Source organism: Pistacia vera, unplaced genomic scaffold (genome assembly GCF_008641045.1).
Source record: "Pistacia vera cultivar Batoury unplaced genomic scaffold, PisVer_v2 Contig292, whole genome shotgun sequence".
NCBI lineage: Eukaryota > Viridiplantae > Streptophyta > Magnoliopsida > Sapindales > Anacardiaceae > Pistacia > Pistacia vera.
In genome coordinates, this window is record NW_022196104.1 from 1460609 (window position 1) to 1472706 (window position 12098).

At 32.4% G+C, this 12098-nt stretch overlaps 3 protein-coding genes across 3 annotated transcripts in view; 2 read left to right on the plus strand and 1 right to left on the minus strand.

The window, feature by feature from the left end:
* The first annotated feature begins 1852 nt into the window (after positions 1-1852).
* LOC116134981 overlaps positions 1853-12098 on the plus strand; it is a 47508-nt gene continuing 37262 nt past the window's right edge. Inside the window, exon 1 of the mRNA XM_031420665.1 lies at positions 1853-1973. The gene's annotated coding sequence lies outside the window, so the exon portion shown is untranslated. The remainder of the gene's footprint in view (positions 1974-12098) is intronic.
* On the plus strand, positions 1888-2511 carry LOC116134947. Its single transcript, XM_031420623.1, has 2 exons — positions 1888-1973; positions 2236-2511. Exon 2 carries the CDS (start codon positions 2242-2244, stop codon positions 2509-2511), a length of 270 nt encoding a protein of 89 aa, XP_031276483.1. The 5' UTR covers positions 1888-1973; positions 2236-2241.
* LOC116134948 (receptor like protein 22-like) lies at positions 3520-4521 on the minus strand. The gene is made up of 2 exons (XM_031420624.1): positions 4159-4521; positions 3520-4065 (listed from the first exon to the last, which is right to left on the minus strand). Exons 1-2 carry the CDS (start codon positions 4519-4521, stop codon positions 3520-3522), a joined length of 909 nt encoding a protein of 302 aa, XP_031276484.1.

Below are 12098 nucleotides of genomic sequence, written 5' to 3' on the forward strand. Positions count from 1 at the left end.
ATAGACAGTTCGATGCTCAAGTTAGTGAGGCTGAGGGTATTTAGTGAGGGCTAAAGGACGAGAAGGAATACCAGAATAATGTGATGGTTCTTGAAAGCAAGAACTTTGAGAGCTTAGGTGCGGGTGATTTCTGAATGCCTAATAAAAGTATTTACCTCTGTTTATATAGTGAACCCAAGGGGTTGGACTCTTAGTAGGAGTTTGACTCCTACTTGGTAGAGGAGTTCAATTTGGGAAGGAGATATGATTTCTTGCCTTTATCAGATTAAGCCTTCCACTTTAAGTAAGGTTCAGAATCTTTACAGAAGTGGAAATTAAATAGATTCCCATTGTGGATTGCTATGGGCGAATGGGTTGGAACCCAGTTTTGCTTAACTTGCAGGATAGCCTAACTCATATAGAGGGTAGTTCGCAAAGTAGATTTAAGCGTAAACCCAACCGGAATTGGGCTAAGGCCTTGGGCCGTAATCTGTTCATTTCATTATTGGGCCTAAATGCGATATTTGGCCCATACATGTACAAAATTGTCACATAGTATATTTTATATTTTATAAAGGGATTGCAATAGTTGAGTTTGCTTTTAATAGTGTTACATACCAAAAAATAATAATAATAATAATAAAATAAAGAATAAACTTAAAATTCGATCGAACCTTCTTAGCTTGTTACAGTTAAACGGCGTAGGCTTTGACTGCAACATCAATATCATTGCGTAAATCTTTGGCCAACAATTTCAAAGGTTTTTGCAATGTCCCTAAATGTGGCGTTGGCGACTTCAACAACAACAACAACAATTTCAAAAATTATGCAACAAACTAACACGCCACAAGATTTTGTGTTATGTGATTGTATGCTTTTTGGTCTAGAGAGAATTAATTTATACATACGTGTTATTGCAGTTTCTAAGTTGTTTGCTTTTTAAACTTGTTCTTTAGCTTATGTAACAGTTTTTCTATTGTAATTTATGTTCGTCCATTAAAAGAAGCTTTTTAGTTTTATTATTAACAATTGGTTTCTTAAATAAGGTTCAATTTTGACATGAGTAATTGTTGATAAAGTTTGTTACGGGCTAAAGTCAAGCAAAAGTTCTTTGTTATGATAATAAGTTTGTTGAGAAGTATTAATGAATATTTATGTGTAAGTTAAGGGCTAAAGTCAAGAAAAATAGAGTTTCCCGCGAGGATGTAGTGTGTAAGTCAATGGATAAGGGTTTTAGGTTTTAGGCTACATGCTTGTATCAGTTATATATATCTATTTTTCTTAATAGTTCTCTTTCTTAGAGGAGACTTGTTTTGCTAAACCACATTAATTTAATTAGATAAGTATACTATATAACTATTTCTCATTTTCATCACTTATCTCAACTATTATGTAATTTCCAGTTTAGTAGCGAATTCATGATTTTCTTGTAAGAGAAGACACCTTAAGAAATTTAATGTTAAAATAATAGTAAAAAAAATGATAGTATAAAATTTATACCATATACACAATAATTAAAAATTAGTATAAGGAAAGTAATGTTTATTTTTCCTAAAAATTGCTTGAATACTTTTATATGGTAATCATTACACATTTTGTGGGATCATTTAATCTGTCTATTCAAAGTTTTCAAAAATTATTAAAAACCCCTTTATAATTGTGAATAATTTAAAGTTTCCAAAGATTTTAAATAATTTAAAAGGGCTATTTAATAATTATAGAAGGATTTTTTTTTTTTTTTTTTTTTTATGATTTTCGAAAAATTTAGGAATACTAATATTAAACAATCCATATGTGAAATAATTAAATAAACCCCAAAATAAGAATAAACGTAATATAATTCGATATTCCAGCTTTAGTTTCTTTCTTTGTCCAATATCCTTAAAGCAGACACATAGTCTGCATGGTTTTCATACTTAAAGCTATACGAAAAATTGAACTATAGCATTACTCTTCCCCCGATTACACTCGTTGTGGGTCTTTTCTCGCCGCCGGTAAGCCCCTCCAAGCTCTCTCCCTCCAAGCTCTCTTTTACATCAATTTTTTACAGTAATTTTCTATGATGGTAGTCGTTGGTTATATATATGTATATATATATTTAACTTAGTTATATCTAGCCAATATATGTTCTGGGTCATCTCATTTCTTACAGAAAAATAGATATTATTGTTTACAGTTAATGTGCCCATTGAGAGGTGTTCGATGAAATGCGTCAAGGATGTTTTTTTTATTCACATATGAAATGAAAATTTATAGGCAGAAATGAAGGGTTTTATATGGGCTACGGCAGAAGACATGGCAAAAAACCGTGGGCGTGTTCTGTCCTTGTATCGGGAGCTATTGCGAAGCCTCAACTCTCCCAAACTGGAACTGAGTTTAGCAGCAAGGCTTTCGAAGAAGGCGGGGGCTCGTGCCATTTTCATGTTGGGGTCTGAAGAGCGATCCATTCACAACATTGAAGACCTCATTGACACTGCTGAGTACGCGCTTTCTCACTTGAAAGAGGTTAAAATCCCCAAACATATTCAATGAATAACTTCTTAATTCTTTTGTATTCATAATGTACTGACTGTCTTGTATGAAATAATGAATCTAAATCTGTCAGCGCTATATCACTTGAATTCTAGCTGCCCGAGTTTATTCAAAACTTCTGATTGTAGATAATTATTACTTCAGGATTTTAGATATTGACTTGATACAAGTTGATAGAGTACTTCTGATACTATATATATATATATATATATTTTAATTACTTCCTTTGGAATTAATTATCAGTAGTGATTATTTTATCATCTTGATTGCACAAGTTTTAAATGAAATAGTTGCAATTCTTATCACATCATTAGACATAGTACATCCTTTCACAAGGTTCCTACTTTAACGAAATCCTCAAGTAAAATTGTAACCATGTGTTGAAAAAAGTAGAAGGAAAATTTTAAATTTATTCAAGTTGTTAGATACAACATTACTTAATGCTATATGTTCGACTACAAACGAGGAATCCAGAAATTTGGCAATCCTTTATCACACTCATCTTCACACCTTACACGGTCACCCAATGGCAAGTTCCTGCATTAAGATAAAGCGGCTGAGTTATATATATATATAAAATAATTATATTATTTCAGAAAACATTGATCCATAACATTTGCACAAATTTCAAATGGATGTTAATTAATGGAGATCCTAAATCTGGAGGAAAAAAGTGGATGTATAATTTAATCGAACTAACCTTGTCAAGAGAATCACTTTTGCTTAGTCTTTCTATTGCATCTTCGAATAAGTCCATCAATCATCCGTAGAAACCATCGTGGTTTTACTGTTGAGAAAACTATATATCCTATAGATAAGCCGAGTGATAGTCCGCTTCCATAACCCATTATAATGACTTTCCAATCTAACCAGGTTAAATGTTGTGTTCTTCATCATGGTCTATTGATGATTCTGGTTGTGGTGCCTCATCAATATCACATTGTTCGACAACATAAATCCACAAAGTCCTAAGTTTCCACTGTACGAGTCATTTTGGAAGGTCTCGAACTAGTTCCACGGGGGAATCGGCCCCACAAAATGGTTTTGTGATAAGTTTAACTTTGCAAGAAAGGTCAAACCTACCAATTGCGATGGAATCACTCCAACAAGCTTGTTTGAAGATAGGTCTAAAGCTTCAAGTGCAGTCAAATTTTCTAAAGACAAAGGAATATGACTGGTTAGGCTATTTTGAGAGAGATTGAGGAGTCGAAGTGAATGAAGTTTTCCAATTGAGTTTGGAATTTCTCCGTGAAAACAATTGTTTGAAAAATCAATGGTAGTAAAAGTAGTAACAATTTTCTCCAGTCTGATTTCAAAACCTTTAACTACCATCGCCACTGAATCTTGATAATATGTTTCACCCATATAATCCAACTTCCTTTTGGCTTCATCAAGATTCATCATAGCTTTTAGATTCTTAAGGAACCTTGTTGGCAAACGACCACTAAAATTGTTGTGTGAGAGATCTAAGATTCTCAGCATAGGGAAAGAACTATTAAATTTAGAAGAACCCCACTCAAAACCGTAAAACTTGTAGAAGCGAAGAACAAGAACCTGCAACTTCGGAAGTTCTCTCAATCAATATGGGAAACTATCAATTATCTTGTTGTTTCCAAGATCTAGAACTTCAAGCATGATACAATTAACCAAACTTCCTGGGATTGGCCCTTCAAGTCCATTGCCATTGAGATTGAGAGTCCTAAAATGATTGCCTTGTGCAAATATTCCAGGAATGCTGCCATACAATCTATTTTTTCGTTGATCCAACACATGAAGACTACTAAAGTTTGCCATGCATTTTGGAATTATACCACTCAAATTATTATACGAAAGATCTAGAATTGCTATGTCACTCATATTGCAAAAGCTGAGAGGTATCTCACCCGTGAAATTGTTGTTTGACAACGAAAACAATATCAAGTAAGGTGGTGGATTTGGAAGTGGTCCCTGAATCAAGTTGGAGTGAAGGTCTAGAAATTCAAGATTTTTCCATAGAAGTTGTTGTTCCATGCCTGTAAGAAAGTTATGGGAAAGATTTAACCATTATAAACTTTCCTTTCGTGTCCCACACCCCCTTGGGAATTTGACCGTGGATTTTATTGTTAGAAAGGTCTAGCTCCATAAATTGGTGTGAGCTACATAAGAAATCTGGAAATTCACTTATTTACAACCCGATAATGTCAATGTCTCAAGTTTGGTAAAGGAAGAGTTAATGTTGAATGTGGTGCTCAATGATACATTGGTATTGGAAAGATAAAGCTCTTCAAGTTTTTTGAGCTTTGAAAACAAGTAAAGCTCAGTTCCACTTAAATTGTTTAAAGAAAGAGAGAGACTAGTCAGATTCACAAGTTCAAATATTGAACCTGGAACTGACCCTTGCAATCTATTATTTTGCAAATAAATAAATTTCAATGATTTACTTTGAAATTCATCTATTGTGCCAGTTAATTGGTTATAACCGAGGCCCACATACTGTAATAAAGGTAGAGTGAATAGCCAAGATGGTAGGGACCCATTGAAAGAGTTATCATATAAATTAATTAAAACCAAAATTCCATGGGGACTTACTTGAGAAGGGATTAGACGAGCTAGTTGATTAGACGCTAAGCTTAAATGAGAAAGTTGAGTTAAGTTTAAGTTATTGCTCTCAAGATATAATGTATGGAGCTTATCAAAATTGGAAAGAAATGAAGGGATTTGACCTGCAAAATTATTAGCTGAGAGGCTCAAATAATTAAGCTTTAAATAGGAACTGACCCATTGAGACCGCAACCAAGGAAATCCAAACGCGTCAAGTGCATGAGATTACCGATGGAATTAGGTAATTCTCCAGACAAAGTCATTTCAGAGACATCTAAAAATTTGAGGGGCCTACTCCAATTAACCTTTGGCAAAATACCTGTCAAATTGAAATTTCTTCCTAAATTTAGGATTTTTAAGCTGGGTAGGTGAAAGATGTTATTTGGAAACTTCCCTTGCAATTCACAATCCCAAAGACTCAAAGAAGACAAAGAAGAAGATAGATTCATGAAGGAACTTGGTACAACAGTAGACACGTTTACATAATCAAGAAGAAGTTCTGTTAAATCGGTCAAATTTTGAACTAACCCCTTTATTGAACTTCATTAGAGTCACGCGTAGGAGGCAGTGATGATGAAAGAGTGAAATTCTAAGGTTTCTGGGAATTTTAAGCAAAATCAAGCATTTCATTATTGTTTGTGCCGCTATGAGACTTTTTTTTATCTCGATTGAGACAAAGAGTTCACATGTATATTATTATTAGATATTACCTAGGTTTCTTGGTAACACAACAATGACAATTGATTAATGCTGAGTTTCCCTTTGTAATTGTCACCTGTATCTTAAACTAATAGCAATAAAATGATTATTATCACGTAGTCTATCTTATAAAGGGATTGCAAAAGGTGATTTGTTGCTTTTGTGATTTAAAAGCTGTTTTTAATACTGTTACCCAACCAAAAAAAAAAAAAATTCTTAAATAAACCAATGTTCTAAAACCGAAGCGAACCTCCATCTTCGAGGGTCTGATTCCCAAGTTGATCGGTTCGATCGAACTTCTTAGCTTGTTACAGTCAACAGTGCAGTCTTCGACTGCAACTTCAATACCTTTGAGTAAATTTTTGGCCGACACTTTCAACGGTCTCCAAATGTGCATTGGTGACTCCAACAGCAACTTCTCCAAATTTTGTAACTTTAATATATTTTTTTTATCTAAAAAGTTATTGTTAATACATTTTAAAAATGAAAGAACTTCTTAAAAAAAAAAAAAAGCTACTTTAGTCATTTTGCACAAATCAAATTTTATTACAAAAAAAAATAATTTTAAAATTAACTAAACACTCCTTATACATGTGGATCTTGTAGATCTAAAGTTGATTATTTATAAAATTGCTTATAAGTATTAAAAAATCTACGAGAGTCCCACACTATACTTAAGTATAACATATATATAAGTGGTCATATGTGAAATACCATTTAAAATTTATATATTAAAAATACCCATTATTGTATATTCTTCTAAAATTTCATAATATGTATTTCAAATAAATAGAAACTCGATATAATCCATGAATTAAGAATATAATTTTGCAAGATATTCATTACCGATTCTAATATTCATAATTTGTTAATTACAACATTATTTATTTTTCTAATAACTTTTTCTTATGAACAATTATTGTGCCCCTTATTTCAGAATTGTACTCTATTATTTTCTCTCTCCTCTCTCTCTCTCTCTCTCTCTTTTCCTGCTTTTATCCACTCAATCTTCTTTCCAACAAGACACCGTTAATAGATTACACTTTAACATAGGGTTATTACCATTGAAGATAAACTTTTCTAAAAAAATTAAGGGAAAAGGACACAAATTTCATTTGTATCAATAAACGGATACATTTATTAACCAACAAACATTTTCTATCAATAACAAATATTTTTTTAAACCTTTTATCAATAAACAAATTTTTTTTTTACCTAAAAATGTCATTTGATTGATGAAAATGTTCGTTTATGATATAAATGAAATTGTGTCTTTTTCCTTTAGCCTTTCTTTAAAAAAAAAAGGTCCTGTAATTGATAATATCCTCTTTTAACATGTTATCTCAATTATCGAACTTTTTTTTAACCACAACCCATCATATTGTAATGTAAACAAAGAAAAAGAAAAAAGCTAAATAAAATTTTAATAAAGAAACTAAATAGACAGGAGATAATTCCTCTCTATCTGTACTTGAACTCATCATTTGAAGACTCATTTGTGTGGGTGCAAATTTGAACTCTTTTATCTTTTGAATTAAACTTTTCATAAGAAGAGCATGTGGGGTATCATTTGTTAATCCCAGCGATTGCCTTAGTATCTCCATCCTACAATTCTGCGTAAGTATGCTGAGATAATCCTTGTCAACTATGTCTTCAATCTTCTGACGTTCTGGGCTAGATGCTGGATATTTTTCTTCAAAATCTTTCGATTTAACGTAATAAGTGACGCCCCTTTGAGTTTGGATTCGATGCTCATAGGGATAGCTTTTAGATAGAGAATAGTAAGCGTTGGCCATGATTGTTGTAGTCTTTAGAAGCAACATAAATACGAAATGAAGAGGAAGAAAGCAAATGCAATAATATTGCTAGTAAAGTTGCAGAAACAATTACGAACTTTGTGTGAAAGAATAATGGTTATGAACTTCATTACAGTCGATCCTATGTTTTCTTAGTTTTTTGGATAATTTTAAAGCATAATTCGGCCGGCTTCATTGTTGTTTGTAACGCTACGAGATTTGTCTTTTTATTTTTTTAATTTTGATGTTATGAGATAGTCCTAGCTCTTTGGATAAATTATTTCATTCATTAAAATTTTAAACACCAAATGACCAAGTTATTCTTTTTGCTTAAATAAAATCATAGTGGTGTTTTTTTATTCATTCAATTTCTATAAAGAAAAAAGAAGACTAACACCATAATTACATGATTATCTTTTACAAAAGGACAAAGTATGCTTGGAATTCATACCCATATAATTTATTTTTCTTAATTCAGAATTAACATTATCATCACCTTTCTCTTCTGGCTCTTACTCTTCATGCACATATTTCCACATTTTTGGTATTCAGGTGGTGATGTTTGGTTTTCTTTCTTTCCTCAACTAAGCTCCACACCCTGTATTTCATTCATAATCAGGAAGACAATAATTACTTATATATAAAAAGCACCATTTTCAATGAGAATATATTAAATTCGATCAATTCCAATGTCTATTATTGATTGAAAAACAAGTTTAAAAGACAAAATAAAATATTAAGATTAGAAAATATTTCTTATTTTATTATGACAAGGCTATTTTAAATAACCATTATGATATGCACGATGAGTTAGGCACCACGATTGAAAATCAAATCCACTAGATCGCTCATTTTCTCACTTTCGTTCACTATTTGCAGATCTTCAATCTGATTCAAAACTCTTGCTTCATATACGTCACTGCTCACAATAGGACTGCAACAATTATGCAAGAAACTAACACGCCACAAATTTGTTGTACTAGACCTGGCAAAACGGGTGGGTGGGCCGGGTACGGTCCGGGTTATACGGGTACGGTCATACGGGTGCGGGTCCTTATACGGTCGATATTACGGGTCCAATATTTGGACCCTGCCCTACCCTATATGGGTACGGTGGACCCGCGGTGGACCCGTTTTTTCATAATGAAATGCACATTATATCAAGCCCATTCTCACTGCTGGCTCTGTAGCCTTGTTTCGGTCTATTCTCTCTCCAAATCCATCCCCAAAAGTGGAGCCTTCTCGTCGTTAATATCGAAGTTGAGCGTAGCCCAGTTGAGAAATGAAGGGCTAGTTCTGGGTGTTTTTTGTGTTGGCAAGACTGGTGGCCACTTACTGGCAACAAGCGTTTTTGTGGGAGTGGCTTTGAGTGGGGTCCATGAATTGAGGGTTATGTTTTGAAAGGTTTTGCAGAGAGGCTGGCGTTTTTGAAGGTGGTTCTGTAATTTCGAGTACCTTAAATGCCCCTTGGTTTGCAGAGTCATGTAGATGTCTCTGTAAACCATTCTACTGCTGAATTTTCTGTGTCTTGCAACTTGCAGATTCTATGTTCCTCCATTGGTGATGGAGTGAAAAACTCTTGGCTTTGTGTTTGGAGGTTTTTCTCAACTGGTTTTTTTGCTTTTTGGATTTTTCTGGTAAAGTTCGTAGCTTTATTTAGTTTGTTGTGGTTTTTTAATTGCTATTTAGGCCCGAACCAGGAATGGGAATGACTGACGATTGACGAAGCAACGAGTGAGCATCGAAGCTGGTTCCTCACTGCCGTGAGATGCGGCCGCGATCTGAGACTAAGAGATCAGAGATGAATGTGAGATGAGAGTGACTCTGTGAGAGGGGGCGTGAGTGTGAACTGTGATCTCCGTGATAAAATTAAAGATTTTTAGGATTCAACATTCAGTGAATATTAGTAGCCTTGGCAAATACGGGTGCCCCGGTGCCCACGGGTTCACCCGTATGACCCGTGATTTATTGGACCGGGTACGGGTACGGTCACAAAAAAATGGTTTAATTTATTGGATCCGATCCTATATTTTTTACTCGGGTACGGACCGACCCGCGGGTCCAAACCCATTTTGCCAGGTCTAGTTGTAACCCATCTTTAATACATATACATATATATTTGAATCTTTATAGCCTCAGATTTTGTGTTATGTGACTGTAGCTTTTTGGTCGATAGAGAATTAATTTATACATATATGTTTTAGCAGTTTCAAAGTGGTTTGCTTTTTAACTTGTTCTTTAGCTTATGTAACATTCTTTCTGTTGTAATTGTGATTTGGTTGCTACATGTGAAATTGTAATTGTTAAATATAATTTATGGTCGTCCAGTAAAGAACTTTGTACTCTATTATTCAATATTGCAATAAGTTAGTGTTCAAACAAGGTTTGTTAAAAACAATTGGTTTCTAGAATAAGGTTCATTTTTACAAGAGTAATTGTTGATAAAGTTTGTTACAATAATAAGTTTGTTGAGAAGTATTAAAATATTTATGTGTAAGTTAAGGGCTAAGTCAAGAAAAATAGATTTCTCTCCAGATATATGTGTGTAAGTTAATGAATAAGGTTTTCGGACTTGGTCTATATTCTTGTTCAGTTATATTTATTTTCTTAATGATCTCTTCTTTAGAGGTAGACTGTTTTGCTAAACCATGTTAATTGAATTAGAAAGTATAAAGTAGTATAACTATTTTCTCGGTTCCATCCCTTATCTCAATTCTTATGTGATTAGTTTCAGTTTAGTAGCGAACCCTGATTTTTGGTAAGAGAAACACCTTAAGAAATTTAATAGTAAAAAAAATCATAGTATAAAATTTATACCAAAGACACGATAATTAAAAATTAGTATAAGGAAAGTAATTATTAGTTTTCTTAAAAGTTCTTGAATATTTTATATGTAATCAATACGCCCCTTATGGGATCATTTAATCTTATTCTAGAACATCTCCAAAGATTCTTTATATGATTCATACTATTTATTATAAAGAGTTTATCTATAAGACAAGAGTTCATAGACTATTATTCTCTTAAATATAATAAGAGTGAGTTTGACTCTTCATATTTAGGAGTTAAATTTCACTCTCTATCTAATTTTAATCAATAAATTACAAGTTTCTATACATTTTATTTATTAATTCTCTCTCATATTGAGTCTCTTTTTTGAAAATTTAAAGAGTCCATTGATTTGATTGGATCAATACATTTTACCCTTTAATAAAATAAATTATTTTGGCTCTTAGAGCATCTCCAATGGTACCTTTTATTTTAAAGAGCATATCTCATATAAATAAAGAGCATCTTCATTGATTTCTAAAATAAAGAACACAATTCTTATTCAAATCCAATGAACCCTTTAAATTTAATAAATGCTCTTTATTTCAGGAAAGAGACTTATAGGAGAGAGAATTAATAAATAAATGCATAAACTTATAGTTTATTAATTAAATTGGATAGAGTGAAATTTGACTCTCTAGATGTGAGAAACTAAACTCACTCTTTAATTTATATTTAAAGGATAAACAGTTTTTTGGACTCTTGTTTTTATGGATAATTATTTATAATAAAGATTTAGATTATATAAAGGTCATTTGGAGATGCTTTTAAACCCTGTTTTTTGGAGGGAAAACAATTTAACCTATTGACATTACAAAGATGGAGAGAAGTAATTATTACTTAAATGTTTCCAAGAATAGAGGTTGGAAAGTAAGAATTAATTTATGGAAAGTTGGAATTATTTATTGTAATAATTAAATTGCTTTAAAAAAAAAAAAAAAAAACATGTAAAGGTACCCATTTATCTCCCAAAGTTGCAAGTGTAATCCCTTATTGCAAGTACATGCTTTTTCTTGTGTCAACCTTATCACCTTGCAAGTGTAAGAACTATTTGCATACATGATTTTCAACACATTAATATACAAAGACACATCCTTTTATCTCATTTTTGCCAACAAATGATATGTTATTTTCTATTGTAATAAAATAACTGCTAAATAAAATATGCTTTTTGTAATTGATATGAATGTTGTGTGGATAAAAAGATAGAGCTAGATAAAAGTGTTTTATGTATTAATCTAATGTTGTGTGGATAAAAAAAGAAAGCTGATAAAAAATGTTTTCCTATATTAATCTGAATTTGTTGTGTGGATAAATAGACAGAATTGCAAAAAAAATAATATGTTTCCGTTATCATGTTTATTATATATTCTGAATATTGATAACAAGGGTCCGTTGTTTTATATTTTTGATAGGATTTTGGGAAATAATATTGGATATTTGAATAGGGAGTATTACGAGATAAAATTTAAAATTTATAAAAAATCCCCCAGGTTTGCTATTTAACTAAACACCCCAATATATCAAATTTTTGTAAAAAAAACACCCCCATCACCCGCAGTCCCAGATTCCGGCCACCACCGCCGAAATCTGGCCGGATTTTTGTTATACCACAGACCGTCGATCTGGTGGTAGGGCATTGATATTGCATTTTTCGCCAAATCCACCACGATCTCTGAAAAA

Excerpts from the sequence above, each read along its gene's own strand:
- LOC116134948 (XM_031420624.1), bottom strand. The coding sequence starts at position 4,521 with ATGGAACAACAACTTCTATGGAAAAATCTTGAATTTCTAGACCTTCAC. Across the intron at positions 4,066-4,158 it reads GGCCAATCCCAGGAAGTTTG|GTTCTTGTTCTTCGCTTCTA; the intron begins GTTAATTGTATC and ends CCGAAGTTGCAG.
- LOC116134947 (XM_031420623.1), top strand. The coding sequence starts at position 2,242 with ATGAAGGGTTTTATATGGGCTACGGCAGAAGACATGGCAAAAAACCGT.